General features: G+C 39.9%; 1 protein-coding gene across 3 annotated transcripts in view; it reads left to right on the top strand.

Annotated features, from left to right (window-relative positions):
- The window catches only part of CUNH8orf34 (chromosome unknown C8orf34 homolog), a 499,772-nt gene that overhangs the window by 109,807 nt on the left and 366,792 nt on the right, over positions 1-23,173 (top strand). For all 3 annotated transcript variants that reach the window (XM_073679422.1, XM_073679421.1, XM_073679423.1), the window contains exon 2: positions 16,502-16,646. In XM_073679422.1, the coding sequence (XP_073535523.1) occupies positions 16,502-16,646 (145 nt within the window). The remainder of the gene's footprint in view (positions 1-16,501; positions 16,647-23,173) is intronic.

Here is a 23,173-nt window from a genome sequence, read left to right as displayed (position 1 = left end):
AAACTTTTTTTTTTTGTTAAATCACAATCCATATTACTCATTATTATTTTTAATCTTGCAATTTTCACACTGTCTCCTGGGGGTATTTTAGACTCCTATTTCCTGTCCTTTCAGGGAATCCATATGTACATTAGCAGCAATAGACTGGCTTGAACACTATCTTTACTATTGAAGCCTCTAATGAGCATGTGCAAAGGTCATTTTGATGAAATGGGGAGCAGGATCATCTGTAACTTCCCCTATTGTGATAGGTGGATCCTGTGTTATCAGCTGTGTATAGAAGTGTTACCTTTTATTGTAAAGCCTTATTCAAACGTATGTACATGTTCTATCCATATTTTTCACATATACAACACGTAGCCATTATAATTTATGGTGCTATTCACATCTGTGTTTTTTCATGTAACATGTATTTGTGCAAAACTCCTCCATTTTTTCCCACCTGCATGGATGAAAAATGCAAGTATAAGTCCATGAAAAACACATGCAGTACAAGAATGGCATCAGTGTGCTGTCCTTATTTAACATTGCAAAGGATACAGTGACATGTAAAAGTTTGGGCACCCCTTGTCAAAATTACTGTTATTGTAAACAAACAAGAAGAGAATTGAATAAAGCGGAAAGCGAAACGCGCGTCGGGGTTGCGTGGTGCACCTTCATCCTCTCCCTAATATGGGTAAGTTACTACTTAATTAGTCGTGCAGTGTTGCCTCTGACTCCCAATACTTTCAGGATGTACACTACTCTTTTACCACCTATATGTATGACTCTGTAGACATATATTGTCAAAAACTTGTTTGACACGGGTGTCTTTATTTTTGGCCGCTGTACGATTTATGATTGTTCTTGGGTGGGACTATCCCACGCTGTGTATGTTTTTTCCTCCTTTATTTTAAGACCTCTCATTGATACTTGGTAATATACATTTTAATCATGTTGTCAATAAAATATTGTTTTTTATTCTATTTGGTGGTTTATGGTTACCCCAATTCTCTTCTTGTCTATATACTTTAGGAGTACTCTGCCTTTCCTTATTTGGTTATATACTCCTCTGGGGGAACTATATTACTGATTTTTTTTGTTCCCAACCATATTTACAGAGTATGTGCAATTTGAATATTTGGATGTTATTGTAAACAGTTGAGCAAGTTGAAGATGAAATGATCTCTAAAAGGCCTAAAGACACATTTCCTTTGTATTTTAGGCAAAGAAAAAATAAATATATATATATATATATATATATATATATATATATATATATATATATATATATATATATATATATATATATATATATATATATATATATATATATCTCTTTTTTAAATTTTAAAAATTCCAAAAAGGTAAATGTGTCGATGCAAAAGTTTGGGTACCCTGCATGGTAAGTAGCTAGTAGCACACCCTTTTGCAAGTATCACCGCTTGTAAACACTTTTTGTAGCCAGCTAAGAGTCTTTTAATTCTTGTTTGAGGGATTTTTATCCTTTCTTCCTTGGAAATTTCTTCCAGTTCTGTGAGATTCCTGGGTTGTCTTGCATGCACTGCTATTTTGAGATCTAGCCACAAATTTTCAATGATGTTCAGATCAGGGGACTGTGAGGGCCTTGCGCCTTTTGAGGTAGTCTATTGTGGATTTTGATGTGTGTTTAGGATCATTATCCATTTGTAGAAGCCATCCTCTTTTCAACATCCGCTTTTTTTTTTACAGATGGTGTTATGTTTGCATCAAAAATTTGTTTAAATTTCATTAAATCCATTCTTTCCTCTACCCATGAAATGTTCCCAGTGCCATTGGCTGCAACGCAACCCTAAAGCATGATTGATCTACCCCCATGCTTAATGGTTGGTGAGATGTTCTTTTCCTGAGATTCTGTGCCCTTTTTTCTCCACATATACCTTTGATCATTGTGGCCAAAGAGTTCTATTTTAACCACATCAATCCACAGGCCTTGTTTCCAAAATATATCAGGCTTGCTTAGATGTTTTTTTGCATACTTTATTCTGATGACTCTTCCATGAAGGCCCTATTTGTGCAGGTGTCTCTGAACAGTAGAACCACAACTCCAGAGTCTGCTAACTCTTTCTGAAGGTCTTTTGCAGTCAAGTGGGTGTTCTTATTTGCCTCTCTAGCAATCCTACGAGCAGCTCTTGCTGAAATTTTGCTTGGTCTTCCACATCTTATCGTGACCTCCACTGTTCCTGTTAACTGACATTTCTTAATTACATTTTAACCTAAGGAAAGGGAAACTTGAAAACACTTTGCTATCTTCTTATAGCCTTCTCCTGCTTTGTGGCCCTCCACCAATTTCATTTTCAGAGTGCTAGGCAGCTGCTTAGAGGAACCCATAGCTGCTGTTTTTTTGCACAAGGTTTGAGGAGGCTGGGTTTTTATAAAGCTGGGAAATTTGCATCACATGGCCTTTCCTAATGATGATGGTGAACAAGCCATAACCCTAACAGGTTAATTAAGGTCTGAAACCTTGGTCAAAGTTATCTGAGTACACAAATCTCCAAGTGTGCTCAAAGTTTTGCATCGGCCCATTTACTTTTTTGTAATTTTTTAAATGGAAAAAAATGGCTATATATATATTTTTTTGCCTAAAATACAACGGAAATGTCATCTTTAACTTTAGGCCTTTTTGTGATCATTTCATCTTCAACTTGCTTAACTGTTCCCATTGAACAGTAATCTTGACCAGGGGTACCCAAACTTTTACATGCCACTGTTGATTTGTAAATTATCTATCTATCTAAGCGTGAAAATCACTGACACACTGATGTTAAAAACTGACACACTGACCATACACAGATGACACACTGACCAAACGTTGATGACACTTGTACCATTTTTTTTTGTGTACGTGAAAAACATTGACACTTGAATAAGTTCTAACACTGCCTGTAATGCGCCTGCTGTAAACTCTTCCCGAAATGAAAGGAAGTATCAGTATAATATAACCCAAATAGCCAGTCTGAAAACTGCAAGATTTTTATATATATTTTTTTATTAAAATTGTGATTTTTTTTTTTATATACTTTTGATTGTAACAAGAAAAAAATGTTCTACTAAATGCTGATGGAATTGCATTCCATTTATTGTGATGGTTGGTAACAGTGGTCGTCCTTGGGTATAGCTCACCTTATTTTTTCCTCCATTATGTATGGAGTGGCAACAGAGAGGGTGCTGTCCCAGACAGCATGTCCTGATGGAGGCAGGGTCTAATAGATTAGGACATTGTTTATAAGGAACCCTATGTGAGCAAGAATTGTGGATGCCATGCTCTAATATTCTCATAAGCGCAGTTGGAATGGGAATACAAGTGTTGTAATTGGCACCAAATGTTTTCTGGGCATATGCCTGTGGTGCAGAGTCTTAAACTTACTTCGGAGTTGAGCTGCATCTCCTGATTTGTATTTACCTTTGTGCATTGCTTTTTATGCTTGTTGGCTATTTTGTGTGTACTTGGCGCTGCTATACTCCCTATTTTATTGAAGGGTTTTACTTTATACTGCCCTGTATACTTCCTTGTCTTACTATATATTAACCCTATATTCAATACTGTGTATCACTACTTATCTGTTTTTTGTGGCTCATTTTGGGTTAAGCTGCATTTCATGTAGTGGCGGACACAGATAGAAGAGGCACATGTTCGAGAAATTATATAGGCCCTTTGCAGCTCAATAGCTCATCATAATACACAATTCCACCTGCTTTGGAGATGGAAATGGCTCCCTTACTTCCTCGGTCCCTGTGCGGCTGCACCAGTGATATGCCCGCTTCTGAGCTTATCGTTAGTAGGTATCTCTACTGCTTTCTATGCTTACTTGCTCGTTAGTGTACTGTATTATCTGGGTGTCTTTATACTTCATTCTTCTTGCTGAGTTTTTATATAGTATGCAGTACTTGTCAGTGTAGATTAGTCATTTATTGACTATGTATTACTACTAGAGATGAGTGGATCTCTTCGGACAACCCCAGTCCATCGTCCATGTCAGTACTCTGTGGTCGTGGACAGCAGCTGCACAAATTTCCTTACCCTCTGGGATCTCAGGTTCGACTTAGGCAAGTTGGCAAGATGTCATCTGTGCACCGAACCCCACACAGATGACATCATACCAGGCTGCTAATCAAATGCAGTGCCGGGTAACATGGAAGCTCAGGAAGTTTGCGCAATTTCTGTCCACGGCCAGAGAGCATTGACCTGGACCGTGAACCGGGGTTGCATGAAGCGATCTGCTCACCTCCGATACTTATCCATGTAGTTTGTAGCTCATGTCTCTGCAGATGTGCTCTCCATATCATCCATCTTGCTCTGTGTATTTTTATATGTATTATGACAATGTCTTTATTTTACATTTCCTAAATACTGATATGCAATATTTGTAGGAGTTTATCAACTCAATATCTGCTCGAAGGTGTTGTAATGCAGCGACTTGCTGGCATTACGGTAATGGTCCAGGATGTGTTTTACCTGACCATGTACCTTCCCCCTCAGGTGACTGGTCACATGACTGTGACATAGCACAGGTCCTGCGCGCACAGAATGTCTGTCTGATCACATGACTGTGACATCAGCAAGGACCTGTCAGTGGGTGTGGGTGTGTACGCGGGATGCATATATAGACCCTGCTTGATGGGAGACAGGTGTGTTCTGTGAGAGAGGCGTAAGGCCTGTTCCCGTGTGTGTGGGACACCGACCGTGTGAGGCCTAGTGAGGCCGAGTGAAGCCTGGTGCCTGAAAGGTCGAGTCTGGATCCTGTGTGGATGCTAGTGGCCTTGGAAGGCAGAGGCTTGATGAAGAGTCCTGAAAGGCAGAGCCTGGATCCTGTGTGGATGTCAGTGGCCTTTGAGGGAACGACGGCTGGAGACCCGTACCTGGGAAGCCGCAAAGCCACAGTGGTGGCAAGCCTAATGGACTGCAGCAGCTAAACCCGGCAAAGGTAATACCCTGTGTTATATGGACATTAATATGGACATTGGTATGTTATTACCTTGCTGAAGGCTGTACGTGGAGCAAGTGGGCCGGTCTGCCACTTGGCTCGTGAACATTATATATATATATATATATATATATATATATATGTCAGCGTGCCACTGAGTTGGACCCGGTGAACTGTGGTTTATGAAGTGCAATAAACTATAGCAATGTGAAATACCGGAAGGACATTGCTGGTGTGCTTTGATTTACCCGGTGCAGCGACTATCCCCCATTATGATGACTAGTGCTGCCTTACAGTGTACATAGATTTTAAATACAATTGGTATTTTATATGACCCAAAACTTTGTTTACAAGTAATGCTGACGTGGCCTCGCCATCAGGCATTGATACTTAGCTTGATTATTATTGTTTTTTCATTTGCATACTCAAACATATATTGTATCTATGTCAGCTTTAATCAGTGAATTTATAACTCTCAAGTGCAAGCTGTGAAAAGAGCAGAAATGTTATTCTAGCACAATCAGCCTCTTCAAGGGGTCAATGCTAACACACTTTATGCTGCGGTTTAGTTTTATAGGAATGTAGATGCTTTTATGACCTTCAAGCTATTGAATCTCTTACATCAATGTTCCCGTACATAATGGCATCTGAAGGCCATCCAAATCTGTTAACTGCATTTTGCAGATAATTAAAGAAATTATTTATTTATTAGAGAAAACCAGAATATTAGTACTATATAGTCATATAGTATAGATGAGTGCTGTCATTTTCTAAAGGGAACCTGTCAAGTTAGATAATGCTTTTAACCTGCAGATATGGAGCTTATTCGAAGGTGCCTGGCCGCTGTACTGAAAGTGTGGAACCCAGGAGAAAATTTTATTCCTCCTGGGAGCCGCTGGCTTTCAGTCATACAAGCGTGCCAGCACAACTACAATCACAGCTCACAGAATTGTGACTGGCAGCTGTGAGCACTTGTGACTGACAGCCAGCTCTACGCCGGTGCACAACTGAGCCCACTTCAATACGGTAGCCGGGCATATTCATAAAACTATTAACCTACAGATCAACCCTATATTTTCAGGTTAATACCGTTATCTGATATAACAGGTTCACTTTAAATATATAAAGACATAAACAAAATATAGCTACCCGCCTTCAGTCAGTGGTGCAATTCATCCTTGGTGCAAAGCCAAAAAAAGCAAAAATGGAGACAGTACTTAAGGTGCCCAAGTGAAGAAAATGTAGTTTTATTCACCCGCCTAGGTCTAACATTTCAGCTTCCCAACTGAAGCCTTTATCAAGCCTTCATTTTGCTATATGCACTTCTCAACATTGATATTGCAACAACAAGAATAAAAAGATGTGGAATTATAGAAATCATAAGATCGATCGATACTAATGTTAATTATATGGAAATGGTGAAAAATGGAAACAACATTTTCAAAACGTCTCGATCTGTTCAGTATCAAATATTGAGGAGTGTACTAAGTATAGGTCATCAATTTTGGAAGCCTGGAAAATCCCTTAAAGCACCACTCCAACGTTTTTCTTTCCAGCGCTGGAGTGATGCTACTAATCTAAGGTCCCTGTCCCTGTCCTCGGCGCCATCTTGTGAATGCAATTTTTAGCTGTAAGTCAGAGGTAAATGTCACAAGCTCTCAATACCAGTCTATGAGAGCCAGAATGAGACTCTCATAGACTTGCATTGAAATGGACCTCCAAAGTGTCTATCTTTTGTATTTATTTATTATAAGTCTAAAGTGCAATATTATTGAGACGAAGAAATCCTAAAAAAATATTTTACATTTCAATAGTTCAATGACAGTTAATCATTTCCAAGTAATAGTTCATCCGTTTATCATCAAAGAGCCAGTTTGTTGGTTGCGAATAGAAAAACGCAAGAGTGGTAATAGATATAGGAATGCATAAATATGGCTGTGAATGAACCGGAGTCTAAATTAATGTTACATATTATAAGTACAAGTTGGGTCATTGCACATATTATACATCATCGATGTGAGCTTAAATGCTGGGCTGCAGCACTACTGTAATGAATATATGTAGATATCTTGTATAGGGAAGCAATCCATATCTCTGCACAGTGGTGCCGCAGCATCTGCTTGTGTCGGAAACGGATGGGCCTCCCCTATTGAAGTAAATGGGAGGTACTGCAGTTCCCTGCACAGTCTGGTGGCTGGAAGTACTGCTGAGCAAGGATAAACTTATGGTATTCTCATGATTGGTGGAGCCCAAGAATCCCTTTACAAGATGGGAAAATCCAATTATTTATGAAAAAAGCAGAAATCTCCAATTTTAATTTTCTAACATTTGTAACATATTTAAAGGGAGTCTGTCATTATAAAATGACGGATCAAACCAAGCACAGGTGCTCCGTGCACCCTTGACGTGGCCAAACAGTTTAGTGCATCTTCCCGCCCCCATCTCGCTCCTGTACTGCCTGAGCTGTCAATCAAGGAAGAGGGGGACAGAGCTACAGAGATAGATGGAAAATAAGTAGGTGTGAAGGTGCACTGGACAGTTTGGCTATGCCAAGGGTGCCCCGAGTGCCCGTACTTGGTTTGAAAAATCATTTTTATACTGACACTCTCTTTAAAGGGAATCTGTCACCAGGTTTTTGCTACCTCATCTGAGAGCAGCATAATGTAGGAAAAGAGACCCTGATTCCAGCGATGTGTTACTTAGATTACTGGGTGCAGCCATTGTGACACAATCAGAGTTTTTAGATGTCGCATGAAACAGAGCTCAAATTGACACAGTTTGCTGGTTAGGATTTGTCTGCCATATTGTTAGTGTCCATTTAATATGGTCAACTCTGGAATCCAATGACAAACCACATAGCAAGGGCTCCCGAGCCACTGTTTGGAGACCATCACTCTAGACAAAACAGTTCTCTGTAGGGTGCAAAAGAAATGATTATTTCAGAGCTTTTCATTATAAATAATCATATTATAAATCAGCAATTAATGAACGAACTACATCTGGCGATCCAGTCCTGACCCTGAGAACCAGGTACCTTTTCCCGCAGAGCCGATTGTACATATGGGCCTCTAGAACTCAGTATAAAATCAGTCCTGGATTACCAGAGGCTGGTGAATATATCGGCACCGTCTCTCTTAATTTGTCTTTCTTCATTGTCTGCATATGATCTCAAACATTGAACGATCTGATGGGAATCTCATTCATTGTATGTAATAAGCATTATTAATGCCTAATCTCTCAACTGTGATACTGATATATACCGTATAACAAAGAGATGAATTAATTACTGCTACTTCTATATTTAAAAAAAATGAGCTGCTTTTAAGCTGCTAAATCTGCAGCCTCCAAAACACAATTACTTGTCTCTCCATGAACGCTCAATTGTGGTTATGTATAATTTCAGCCTATAATGAAGGTGGATTGCAGAAGTTCACTATAAGAAATTCTACATTCAGCCTTGACATTCATGATTAATTGAATGTGTATGCAAATCTGTACACAAGTCACCGTCTTGTATGCAAGCTGCACTTTAAAAAGCCTTTTAATGGTCTATTGTTATGTAAGAGTCCCTAATGAGGGTATTTAGTCTACATATTTGTATGAAGAATTTTTTTTTTAATGCACGTTCATTTAGAGGCAATTTATAAACGTTCACTTTCTGAAACTGATGGGTTATGTTGAAAAGATATTTTGATTAAATAAAGCTGTCAGTCGATTCATACTTCCCAAATCACAGGCAGCATGAATAAGCGCCTGTCTGCACGAGTGATGCCAGGTATGATTTTGTCTGAGAAAAAACATACCGTATTTTTCGGACTATAAGACGCACCTAGGTTTTAGAGGAGGAAAATAGAAAAAAAATTGAAACAAAAAATGTGGTCATGATGCCCTGTTATGGCGGAGGGGGTCTGCTGCTGACACTGTTATAGGGGTAATGTCCCCCAATTCTGTACTAATATCACCCATAATGGTATATATGGCCCCCCTTCCTGGTATTCATGGCACCCTAATCCCCATCCTGGTATGCATGGCACCCCTCAGCCCCATCCTGTTGTACCCCTCCGCCCCATCCTGGTATGCATGGCACCCCTCACCCTGGTATGCATGGCACCCCCCCCTTCCCCGTTAATGACCAGGCCAATTTTTACAGTTCTGACCAGTGTCACTTTGAAGTAATAACTCTGGAACGCTTCAACAGATCCCACTGATTCTGGGATTGGTTTTTCATGACATATTGTACTTTATTATAGTGGTAAAATTTGATATGACTGGCATTTATTTGTGAAAAAATTGGAAATTTGGCAAAAATTTTCAAAATTTTGCAATTTTCAAACTTTGAATTTTCATGCCCTTAAGTCAGAGAGATGTGTCACACAATATAGTTAATAAATAACATTTCCCACATGTCTGCTTTACATCAGCACAATTTTGGATCCAAAATTTTTTTTTGTTAGGAAGTTATAAGGGTTAAAAGTTGACCAGCGATTTCTCATTTTTCGAACAAAATTTACATAACCATTTTTTTTAGGGATCACATCACATTTGAAGTTACTTTGAGGGACCTTTATGACCCAAAAGGGACACCATTTTAAAAACTGCACCGCTCAAGGTGCTCAAAACCACATTCAAGGCGCTTCACAGGAATTTTTGGAATGTGGAAGAAAACAATGAACATTTAAATTTTTTCACAAAAATTTTACTTTAGACTTTTTGAATGTAAAATTTGCTTGAATAACTAGCGGACTCCATGTCGCGTTTGGAAAGCCTCTGATGTGCCTAAACAATGGAAATCCCCACAAGTGAGACAATTTTGGAAACCAGACCCCTCAGGGAACTTATCTAGATGTGTGGTGAGCACCTTGAACCCCCCACGTGCTTCACAAAAGTTTATAACATTGAGCTGTAAAAATAAAATTTTCAAATTTTTCCCAGAAAAATGTTTTTCAGACCCAAATTTTGCATTTTCATAAGGGTAACAGGAGAGATTGCTACATACCATTTCTTGTACAATTTCTCCTGAGTAAGCCGATACCCCATATGTGGGGGGAAAACCACTGTTTGGGCGCACGGCAGGGCTTGGAAGGGAAGGAGTGCCATTTGACTTTTTGAATATAAAATTTGCTTGAATAATTCGCCTACGCCATGTCGCGTTTGGAGAGCCCCTGATGTGCCTAAAGAGTGGAAATTCCCCCACTTGAGGAATTTATCTATAGGTGTAGTGCCGATTTGGACTTCATGGGTCTTTTCCAGAAACAAGCAGCAGTGGATGTTGCTGTGTGAAAATTGCAAACTGCTGTTGTAGTGACGAGTAAGTTGTCGTGACCAGTACGTTGTGCCCAGCTCATGCTACTGGAGACACTCACCTGTAAATTAGGAACGCTCTTATCGCTACAGAAATGCTAAACATGTGGACGCGAACCGGTTTAGGCACACACTGGAGCTCAGAAGGGAGGGCGGCATTTGGATTTGGGAGTGCAGAATTTGCTCAATTTTTTGCCTTTCTGTGGATTGAGATGAAGCTTTTGTTGGGAACATTTTACATAACATTTTGGATCACATTTATCCTGCACTTTACACTGAGCACTTATATTTGGGTTTCCATCTATATCTCCGAGTGACGTGATTCAGATGAACCCCCGAGGGATCCATTCACTATAATGAGGCAGGAGAGTTACTCTGGACTCCATCTGGCCTCTGTTCAGTGTTGTCCTTTTCAGGAGTGCACAAAACTGTGGGCGACGGCACTTTTATGTACGCCTAATAAAAAGACGGAGGCCGAGAGATCATAGGCCAGACGATGTCCACAGTGCCTCCATTTGCCTCATTATAGGAAATCTTCCTCCGGGGATTCTATCTGAATCACGTATTTCAGAGATTTACACTGAAACCCCAATATAAGTGCTCAGTGCAGAGCGCAGAATAAATGTGAGCTGAGCCTTACTACGATCCTTGGGAGGCAGAATGAACAAATCAACAGCAGATGAAGAATTGGTTTTATTTATTTTTTACGCCATTCCTCATGTGGTATAATTGATTAGGCAACTTTATTCTTTGGGGTGGTGCGATTGCAGCGATACCAGATTTATAACGGGTTTTTGTGTTTGACTGCTGTCACACACTAAAGGATGCTTTTTATTGCGCATCGCCATATTTTTCCATATTTCGGCCAACAGAGCCATGTGATGGCTTGTTTTTTGCTGGACAACTTGACGTTTTTATTGGTACCATTTGTGGGCACGTGACATTTTTTGATTGTTTTCTATTCTGATTTTTTGGAGGCAGAATGAACAAACTAGCAATTCAGAGATTTTCTTTTTTTTATGTTGTTTCGTGTGTGGTAAAATTGATAAAGTAGCTTTATTCTTCGGATCAGTACATTACACATTCATATAGTTTTTGGATGTTTTGGCGCTTTTACACAATAAAAACTATTTTATATAAAAAATTATTATTTTTGCATTGCTATATTCTGAGAGTTATAACTTTTTTTATTTTTCTGCTGATGGAGCTGTATCATGGCTTGTTTTCAGCGGCACTATTTTTATATACATTCGTCTTTTTGATTGCGTTTTATTCCACATTTTGTTCAGTGGTATGATGACAAAGCATCATCTTTTGCCTCGTTTTTTTTTTTCTACGGTGTTCACTGAAGGGGTTAACTAGTGGAACAGTTTTATAGGTCAGGACGTTCCGAACGTGACGATAACAAATATGTGTACTTTTTTTTTAAATTAATTAATGTATTTTTTATAAAAATATTTATTTATGGGTACTATATATTTTTATTTTTTTATTGTTTTGTTATTTTTTAAATATTATTTTTACAATTTTTTTTGCATTTTCTTTTTCACTTTTTATTACTTTTACACTTTGTCCCACTATGGGACTTTCACTAATTGCAGGCTGATCGCTTATGGGATGCAGCAGCATTCCTATGCTATGCAAACTGTCAGGTCTGTACTGACAGGCAAACTTATTAGATCATGAACTGCACATGATCTGCCAAGTTACCTAGCTCTGGTGACCCGAATGTCGTCATGATGACATCATGTCACCATGGCAACAATCGGGCCCTTCGCGATGACCTCACGGGGTCTCTGATCCAAAGGCAGAGGGGCTTTCTTCCCTTTGCCTGCACGGTAATGATCGCAGCTTTCAGTGGGTTAAAGTGCCGGGAGCAGTGTGGGCACCTCTCCTGGCACTGAGTGCCGGGTGTCAGCTGTCAGAATCAGCTGACCCCGGCGCCGAGACGTATCCATACGTCCCTGATCAATAAGTACCAGGCCACACGGACGTATGGATACTTCTCACGTCAGAAAGGGGTTAAAGTGCCACGCCAAAATTTTTTTATTTTTTTATTTCACCACTGGAGTATTATTCCGAAGTTCCCTGCCCCTAGTAATATACTTCCCAGCTGCCATGTTCATCTATTCCCAGCGCTGCTCCGGTCCCGATCCTCCATCTTGTGACCTCAACTTCTGATTGACTGGAAGTCAGAGGTAACTGTCACAAGTTCCCAAAGTAAGTCTATGAGAGCCCAGTTTTGGCTCTCATAGACTTGGGACGCATTCAGACATCTGTACAAATCAAGATCAGACCCCGATGTACAGACTGGCTGTGGGACTCCCGACCCAAGCTTGAGTGTCCTACAAATATATGAAGCTGTCATGGGCCAATTTGTACAGATGTCTGAATGCACCATTAGACTGAAAAGTGATCTACGGCCCAGCAAACACTGCTGCAGTCCAGCAGGTCACAAACTGCAGAAGAGGACAGGAGTGGCTCAGAGAATAGATGAAGACAGCAGATGGTAAGTGTATTAGTAGGAGCAGGGAACATGCATTAGTGACACCACTACAGCGCTGAAAGAAAAAGAATGCTAGAACGGGGCTTTAAGTATGATGACATTTTGGTACAAGTTATTAAGATGGTGCGTTGTGAGTTATGAGAACCACGGCTAAATCTATAAATTGACTCTGCAGGTTAGGTTAGAGGAAAAAAAAGACTCTGACTTGCTATTTTGACTTGGTGCCATGGTTTATACTTCACAGGGGCTTGTGTTTATAGGCTGCTCAACATATACATATACTGACCACCGTCATGTAATCATATGTACAGTACAGACCAAAAGTTTGGACACACCTTCTCATTTAAAGATTTTTCTGTATTTTCATGACTATGAAAATTGTACATTCACACTGAAGGCATCAAAACTATGAATTAACACATGTGGAATTATATACTTAACAAAAAAGTGTGAAACAATGGAAAATATGTCTTATATTCTAGGTTCTTCAAAGTAGCCACCTTTTGCTTTGATGACTGCTTTGCACACTCTAGGCATTCTCTTGATGAGCTTCAAGAGGTAGTCACCGGAAATGCTCTTCCAACAATCTTGAAGGAGTTCCCAGAGATGCTTAGCACTTGTTGGCCCTTTTGCCTTCACTCTGCGGTCCAGCTCACCGCAAACCATCTCGATTGGGTTCAGGTCTGGTGACTGTGGAGGCTAGGTCATCTGGCGTAGCACCCCATCACTCTCCTTCTTGGTCAAATAGCTCTTACACAGCCTGGAGGTGTGTTTGGAGTCATTGCCCTGTTGAAAAATAAATGATGGTCCAACTAAACGCAAACCAGATGGAATAGTATGCCGCTGCAAGATGCTGTGGTAGCCATGCTGGTTCAGTATGCCTTCAATTTTGAATAAATCCCCAACAGTGTCACCAGCAAAGCACCCCCACACTATCACACCTCCTCCATGCTTCATGTAGAGTCCTTCCGTTCACCTTTACTGCATCGCACAAAGACACGGTAGTTGGAACCAAAGATCTCAAATTTGGACTCATCATACCAAAGCACAGATTTCCACTGGTCTAATGTCCATTCCTTGTGTTCTTTAGCCCAAACTAGTCTCTTCTGCTTGTTGCCTGTCCTTAGCAGTGGTTTCCTAGCAGCAATTTTACCATGAAGGCCTGCTGCACAAAGTCTCTTCTTAACAGTTGTTGAAGAGATGTGTCTGCTGCTAGAACTCTGTGTGGCATTGACCTGGTCTCTAATCTGAGCTGCTGTTAGCCTGCGATTTCTGAGGCTGGTGACTCGGATAAACTTATCTTCAGAAGCAGAGGTGACTCTTGGTCTTCCTTTCCTGGGGTGGTCCTCATGTGAGCCAGTTTCTTTGTAGCACTTGATGGTTTTTGCAACTGCACTTGGGGACACTTTCAAAGTTTGCCCAATTTTTCAGACTGACTGACATTCATTTCTTAAAGTAATGATGGCCTCTCGTTTTTCTTTACTTAGCTGCTTTTTTCTTGCCATAATACAAATTCTAACAGTCTATTCAGCAGGACTATCAGCTGTGTATCCACCAGACTTCTGCACAACACAACTGATGGTCCCAACCCCATTTATAAGGAAAGAAATCCCACTTACTAAACCTGACAGGGCACACCTGTGAAGTGAAAACCATTTCCGGTGACTACCTCTTGAAGCTCATCAAGAGAATGCCAAGAGTGTGCAAAGCAGTCATCAAAGCAAAAGGTGGCTACTTTGAAGAACCTAGAATATAAGACATATTTTCAGTGGTTTCACACTTTTTTGTTAAGTATATAATTCCACATGTGTTAATTCATAGTTTTGATGCCTTCAGTGTGAATGTACAATTTTCATAGTCGTGAAAATACAGATAAATCTTTAAATGAGAAGGTGTGTCCAAACTTTTGGTCTGTACTGTACATGAAGTGGATTTGTATTTTAATAGTTTTCAGAACTGGTGGGAGACCCAGACCGATCTGAAATTATTACCTATCTTTTGCAAAAATTATATCTTTTAATGATTGGAATAACACTTTACTTACAGTACGTGATGTTTTGTATGCTGTGGTTTATGGATCTTTTGTAAGTACAATAAAATACCTCACGGAAGGGAGCTCTGTAGTGTAGTACTTCGCTATTATTGGGCTTTTTGGCTTATGTTTTCTATATTCGTTTTAGGATGATAAGAAGACAAAGCAAATAATTTTACCTCCAGGAGAAGTATGATTGAAGAAAATATAACCCATTTTGGGACTTTAGTAACACCTTGAAAGTGAAGTCACTTGATTGCTTAATCCAAATCTTTTCAGCCAAGTCCTTAGTCTGTGCTAGATGCTATGTTTTTTGCTGCGACTTGGGATAGAGTGGTAGTAGTAGTAGTAGTAAAACTCGGCACTCAATAGGATGCTATGCAAGAATTGTGGATTTATTAAAAATCAAGGGCAGTCTATCATAAACAGTTTAAATTGACGTTTCGGCCTATAAGACCTTCATCAGAAATTTGCTGGGATGTGTAGTGAATGTATACCACATACATAACTATAAAGCGGACTTTGGATTATTCACTCATCATTCATCTATGATACTCTATTATGTATTACTGAATATTGTTCTGCAAGTAGTATTTCTTTGTGTGCACTCAATTAGTTGCTAAAAGAGATATGTCATGAGGGATTGTCTTTTTTTAAGTCATGACTGGCTTGGTTTTAAGCATTACAAAATAAAGCTGAACATTATCAAGACTTTCTCACTGCATCTGGCGCTTTTTAGTTTTACACTTTTCAAAAACGACCAGATGAGGGTTTTTTTTTCATTCATACTTTTTTTTTTTTTCTTGTATGTTTTTATTTTTATCGAAGCGTCACTCTATTTGGTCTTGTTTTCTAGGAGATCAGCTCTATTTTTAGTGCCATTTTGTCAAACATGTCTGGAAGAATTTTTTATGGATTAAACTGTGAAAAAAAAACAATCACAGTGTAAACTGTTTACTATATCACATGGGTCATTACGATTACAGGGATGCCAAATATTTCCTGTTAGTTACTGGTTTGTACAGTTTATTTTTAAAAAATGTATTCAAAATTTGTGATTATTGTAATTATTTTTTAGTGATTTTGTTGGAAAAAAAAAACCTCTATTGACTTTTATTCTCCCCTAATATAGAGGTATATAGAGTCTGTAATGGTAATTTCCATTGCACCACTCCACAGGCTCTGTGCTTCCTTGGGCAACTTACCACCATTTTTGTCTATAGAGGTGTATATAGAGATGTACTGGTATATAGAGATATCTTTATGTACCAATACAATATACGGTACCTAAAAAGATCCTCTTCTACTCAGCATTGCTGTCTGTGGCTCATTACTAAAGCTCCCGCCTGCCATGCTGCTGGTTGTGTGTTTGAATCCAGGGACAGAACACATAGACTGCATTTCATCTGTCCCTGTGCAGCTGAATCAGCTGGAGATGTAGTGTTCCTGGCTCTCTAGGTCTGTTATACCTTTCAAAATCCAATTAACCCAGTCCATTAAAATGGTGATGTTTAGTGAATGTAGTGATATACAATATTTATTTTAGACTCTATATCTTCTAGTAATACAGTAATATTATTAAAACTATACAAGGTCAAATTAATACATTACTCCTTTTAATTGATTTTAAACACAATTCTTTTTGCAGTCAATTGAAATTGAAGCCTAATTATGATTTTTGTGCTACAGTCTAATTTATTTTTTATTTTTTGCCCCTAGGAATTAATGACTAAGCTGATCACAGAGACACCAGACCAGCCAATTCCATTTTTAATTAATCATCTCCAATCAAAACTGGGAAATGTTGGCCCACTTCCTAGGACATTGTCTGGATCAGCTGCTCTTTGGGCAGAAAGTGAATCAGGTGAGTTACTGGATGTAATGCTGATAATTAGCACAAATTCATTGTTTAAATAACTTGATGAATATTCAAAAGGCTTAAAAAACTCTGCATTCTGTTTTTACAAATCAAAAATTTACTGCTAAAATACTAAAATAAAAAAGTACATATTTGATTGTTGCATCTATAATGATCATATCTAAATGTTACAATTTATACTGCTTGGTAATAGTCATTTTTTTTAAAAAAATACAATTTCTAAATTGCTGTTTTTCCTCTTAACTCCTCCTGAAAAAATAATGAATGTATTATGTATACCCTAAACGAAAACTAGTGAAAAATTTACTTTTTTCTGCAAAAAAAGGATAATCGAGCAACATTAACAAAAGGAATAAAACATTGTGGTGATGCAAAAAGTTTTCCATGAAAAATGTTCTTCTTGCGCAAAAGTACTAAATGTAGAATATATATATATATATATATATATATATATATATATATATATATATATATATATATATATATATATATATATATATATATATATAATTGTGTGAGTGTGTGTGTGTGTGTATATGTATATATATATATATATATATATATATATATATATATATATATATATATATATATATATATATATATATATATATAGTACAGACCAAAAGTTTGGACACACCTTCTCATTTAAAGATTTTTCTGTATTTTCATGACTATGAAAATTGTACATTCACACTGAAGGCATCAAAACTATGAATTAACACATGTGGCTCATCAAGAGAATGCCAAGAGTGTGCAAAGCAGTCATCAAAGCAAAAGGTGGCTACTTTGAAGAACCTAGAATATAAGACATATTTTCAGTTGTTTCACACTTTTTTGTTAAGTATATAATTCCACATGTGTTAATTCATAGTTTTGATGCCTTCAATGTGAATGTACAATTTTCATAGTCATGAAAATACAGAAAAATCTTTAAATGAGAAGGTGTGTCCAAACTTTTGGTCTGTACTGTATATAAAGTAAATAGGAAATTATATATTTACGACAGGAGACCGATCCTCTTTAACGGATAATACAGTTTAAAGGGTTAGGTGATACAAATATGAGTCGGTCGACAGGGGTAGGGGTACTCGGATACCGGATGGGCTACTTCTGTGGGGATCACGGTTGGTCGGTTCCCGGTTCCGTGCCCTGGACCGTCAGTAAAGGGATGGGGGTGAGGATGATGGGAGTATTGTGTCCTGACACCTCCTGTGGTAACTGGTAAGATCGGTTACCAGCGCTGTGTATGGTTGCTGAGGTGATCGGCATATGGCTTGTACGAACGCTATAGGCAGTAATGTCAAAGTAGGAACACACACATTTTAAGTCTTTGTTTCAGTACCTTTCTTTTACTGATGTCCGGTAACAGGAACAGTTCAGGAGGGTAACCAGGTTTTCGGTGCAGGTAGAGATATTCACCCTGTAGATTTGTGAGGCCTCCTCTAATAATGTGTGCGTTGCATGGGATCAGTCCTGCCTTAAGCTGAACCTGCCACCTTTTACTTTCTTTGGGGTCCTTCTCCACAACTGACAATGAGGACCTTTCCTTGGGGCGACCAATTCTCTTTCTGGGCCCCTGGTCCTATACTTGGTCAAGTTTGGCAACTTTTTCCCCTTCTTCTTCAGGGGGAGTATTTTCTATGCTATTCCTGAATTAATAGCAATCTCAGACTCCGGTGTCCGGGTGAGCTAAAGGGATAATAGTTTTATCTCTTTCTTTCTCCTTCTAGCCTCCGTCCCTCTCTCTAGGGCGCTTCACAACACAGACCTCTTTCCTAGTTCAGGGCTTAACTGGTCCCCAGCCAACAGCTCTCTGTGTCCCTCCTCCTTCACCCGTCTCTAGACTAACTGCCGCTTTTGCTGTCTCCCTGGAAACTGACTCCTCCCCTCAGACCTGGGGTGGAAGGTGTTGTGTGTCCGCAAGTGTACATCTCTCCCTGCACCTATGGATCCTGTGGTAATCCCCCGCAGGGGTGCCACATTCCCCCTAGTTAACTTCAGTCCTCCTTTTTTTTTTTTTAACAAAGATAACAGAACATTAACATTTACATTTGTAATTTGAACAGAGTCTCAAAAATAAAATTTACAATAACCAGGGAAAATGGGAAAAACGGATAACCAGTCCATACAACGTTAGTCGATCTGCTGCAAGCTGTTAAAGGGAAAGTGTTTTTGCCACCACCAATCCTGTGGCTTTGGTCCATTCTTAAAAAATTTTCAAAAAGTTTCAGACGTCCAAACAGGTAAAATCTCTGTAGGCTTAAAGATTCAAATAGACTTAATAATTCACAATACACAACAAAACATTTACGACATGTGCCTCGGCGCAAGGGTCCTAGGTACTGCAGGGGCCTCTCCCGGTCATAAGCACTGCAGGCCCTTTGGCCCTGGGGTCACCTATTGGTCAAGATTTTGCTCTCCCTAGACAGCTTCTTACGCCAACTCTACTCACCCCCTTTTTTTTATGTTGTGTACCTGGTGTAACCTGTTTTGGTCTACTCGTCACTCTTCTATATACTGACTTTAACTACATATTTACATTTTTGAACCTATTTACATTTCCCTTTTGTTATGGTTTACTCCCTGTATCTGAGTGGTGGGTGTCCAAAATTAATACGTGATGACCTCCGTAAAACTGGTATCCCACTGGTGCGTAAGACTGGTGTGGAGCGAACACTACTTACTGACTCATGTGTTGGTCTACGTAGCACAGGTATGCCGGAGTGTCTTCCCACTCCCCTAGTGGGAATGGCAGGTACACCGATTGCAGGATTCCCTAGCTTGGCTGCAGCAGGTGGTTCTTCTTCTCTTGATCCTTCTACTGGTTGTGGGAATGTCAACATGGGAATTAAGTATGCTCCTTCTATTTGAGGCCAATCTGTGGGTAACTCTCCTAAGATTGTCTTAATTGTCCTTGGCGTCTCTTCTTCTGGTATGGGACAAGGGATATATTCTTTTTGTTGTAAGGGTTGAGGACACTTCTTTAAGTGGTCTCGGGACACTGTTGCTGTTGTTTTTCCGTTATCCTTGCTGATTAGACAGGTTTTCTGGTTGCCAAAATTGGATGGTAATACAGTGTATGGTTCTTCTTCCCATTAATTATCTAGCTTATGAAGTCTTTTTCCTTTTCAAAACCAATTCTCCGGGGGTTAACGGGATTTCTTGTGCGTTTTTATTGAAATTGGTTTCTTGTCTTTCTCTGGATTTTGCTAGACTTTTCTCAACACACTCTTGTATTTTCTTGTATTGTTCTGTTCTTCTAGTATTCCAATCTGCACTTGACTGGTCTTCCTCAGGAACTACAATGCCCATTTCAAAGTCCACTGGCAATTTTCCTGGTCTCGCTCTCATCAAGTATGCTATGGTGCAATTAGTTGAACTTACTGGGATGTTGTTATAGATGTCAATAAGATCTGGTAATTTCTCTGGCCATCTGTTTCTGTCTTCCAAGGGTAGAGTCTTCAGCAATTCTATTACCACGTGATTCATTTTTTCGCACATTCCGTTAGTTTGGGGATGGTAAGGCGTGGTACGAATATTATTGCATCCATACAATCTACAGAACTCTTGAAATATTTCCGCTTCAAAGGCAAGACTCTGATCTGTCAATACCTGTTCTGGATATCCATGTGGCCTGCAGAAATAAGCTTGAAAGGTTCTTGCTGCTGTCTGAGCTGTCAAATCCTTCACAGGAGCTACCACTAGGAATCTGGAATAGTGGTCCACCATGGTAAGAGCATAAGTATAGTCTGATCTACTGGGTGTGAGTTTGACATGATCCAAGGCTACTAGTTCCAAGGACTGTTTGGTTATGATAGGCTGGAGTGGTGCTTTCTGGTTGTTACGATCTCCTCTTCTTAATGAGCATGGGCCACAATTTTTACACCATTTTTCTATGGAAGACCTCATGCCAATCCAACAAAACCTCTCACGTAACAGTATTTCCAGTTTTCCCCATCCAAAGTGTCCTGCTCCATTATGGTACGCTTCCAATACCATTTGGACGTCTCTCTTTGGAACCACAACTTGCCATACCATTTCATGTGTCCTTGGATTGATATACCGTCTGCACAATTGGTTTTTATAGATAAATAACCTGCTTCTTTCTTTCCACAGGTATTGGGCCTCTGGGGGAGCATTCTTCTCAATTTTGGAATCCGGTTGGGTTACCAGCCTCTTCACTAGGCTTACTGCCGGATCGCTGTCTTGGGTTTCTTTCCATCCATAATGAGGCAGCGGGTTTAGTGCAAAATCCTGACGGTTCTGGTAGATATGGGTTTCTGTCATTTTCCATTTTCTACTTTTATGGAAAGCTGGAAGTTCTATTTCCTCCAAGTCATCTGTTTCTTCTTCAAGCCCTTGCAAATGTACTTGAGGGTTTCTGGAGAGGGCATCAGCATTTGCATTTCCACGGCCTGTTCGGTACTTGATGGTAAAGTCGTAGTTCGATAGCCGGGCCATCCAGCGCTGCTCCAATGCACCAAGCTTTGCAGTATCTAAGTGTGTTATCGGATTATTGTCCGTAAAGATGGTAAATTTTGAAGCTGCTAAGTAATGCTTGAACCTCTCCGTGACTGCCCAGACCAAGGCCAGGAACTCCAACTTAAAGGAACTGTAATTTTCCAGGTTCCTCTCGGTAGGTCGAAGTCTTCTACTGGCATAGGCAATTACTCTTTCCTTGCCTTTTTGTATTTGGGACAGTACTGCTCCCAGGCCTACATTACTTGCATCCATGTAGAGGACAAATGGTAGGTTATAATCTGGGTACGCCAAGATTTCCTCACCGGTCAGGGCCTGTTTCATTTGTTGGAAGGAGTCTTCTTGTTTCTTTCCCCATTCCAATGGCGGCTCTGCAGACCTTCTCTTCTTAGCTTGGCCTACTAGAAGATCTTGTAGGGGTGCTGCCATCTTCGTGTAGCCCTTAATAAATCTTCTGTAATACCCAACCAAACCTAAGAACTGACGTACCTCTCTGATGGTGGTTGGCCTCTGCCAGTCCTGGATAGCTGTCACTTTTTCCGGATCTGGTGCTACGCCATCCGCGCTGACCACATGCCCTAGGTATTGGACTTTTGGCTTCAGCAGGTAACATTTAGATGGTTTGAGCTTCATTCCATACTTTATTAGAGCTGTAAATACCTCCACAAGGTGTTCCAGATGTTCTTCATAGGTTTTGGAACACACTATGACGTCATCCAGGTATAAAAGTATCGTCTCAAAATTCCGGTGTCCCAGGCAGCACTCCATGAGTCTCTGAAACGTTCCCGGTGCATTGCATAGCCCAAATTGCATGCTATTGAATTCGCATAGGCCCATTGGTATTGTGAATGCTGTTTTCTCCCGGTCGTCTTCTGCAACAGAGACCTGCCAATACCCACTAGTGAGATCTAATGTGGAGAAATACTTAGCAGTCTTTAATGCAGCAAGAGACTCCTCTATCCAGGGTAACTGGTAAGCATCTTTGTGAGTGATCTTATTGACCTCCCTGTAATCCACACACATCCTCATAGTGCCATCCTTCTTTCTGACTAAGACTAAGGAGGCTGCCCAGGGACTACAGCTATCTCTTATAACCCCGACCTCCTTCATGTCCTGCAGCATCTCTTTAGCACACTGGTAGTGGTTTGGTGGGATGGGTCTATGTCTCACTTTAATCGGGGGATGATCTCCTGTGGGTATGTGATGGCGTACCCCTTTTATCCTCCCAAAATCTAATGGATGCTTACTGAATACTTGGCTAAACTCTTGTACTACCCGGTAAACTCCTTGCTTCTGGTGGTCGGGAGTGGCATCAGTCCCTATGTGCAACTGCTGACACCACTCCTCCATCTGTCCCTTGAGGTTGTTGTCCTCCGCCTGACTTGACGGGGGCAAGGGCTCTAATGTCTGTATGTTGTTATTACTGACAGTGTACAGCTTTGCTACAGTAGCATACCGGGGTAGTTTCACTTCTTCCTCACCACAATTCAACACACGGATTGGTACTCTTCCCCTGCGTACATCCACCACCCCTCTAGCTGTCAGCAGTGTAGGTCTATGCTCTGAATATACTGGTTCTACAATTGAATTACAAGCAAAGGAGAAAAAACGATCATAAAGCCTATAGTTTCATATATAAAGTATCAAAATTTATTAGAAATCATACAAAGCATAGACATAGGGGGGAATGTAAAGATAGCTACTGTGAACCAAATGGATACAGCTACACGCAGCACAGCTTGATAATCATTTTAAATAAGGTAATCACAGATTTGTACAGGAACATATATTATATTCTAGTATTAAGTGCCAGAGTCCCAATATCATCATCAGATGCCCCTAAATAGTAAGTTCCCCTACCAGATAGTAATATAATGATATACATACCAATGAAACACACAGTATCGGATGAGGGCAGGAGAACAGGGCAGTAAACGCGCGTCGGGGCTGCTGCTTACCGCGTACAGCTTGTTGCCTCCCTCCTTACTGCCCTGTTCTCCTGCCCTCATCCGATACTGTGTGTTTCATTG

Source organism: Phyllobates terribilis, unplaced genomic scaffold (genome assembly GCF_046119375.1).
Source record: "Phyllobates terribilis strain yellow unplaced genomic scaffold, ASM4611937v1 Scaffold_4__5_contigs__length_816908805, whole genome shotgun sequence".
Taxonomy (NCBI): domain Eukaryota; kingdom Metazoa; phylum Chordata; class Amphibia; order Anura; family Dendrobatidae; genus Phyllobates; species Phyllobates terribilis.
This window is presented reverse-complemented; position numbering and strand designations above follow the sequence as displayed.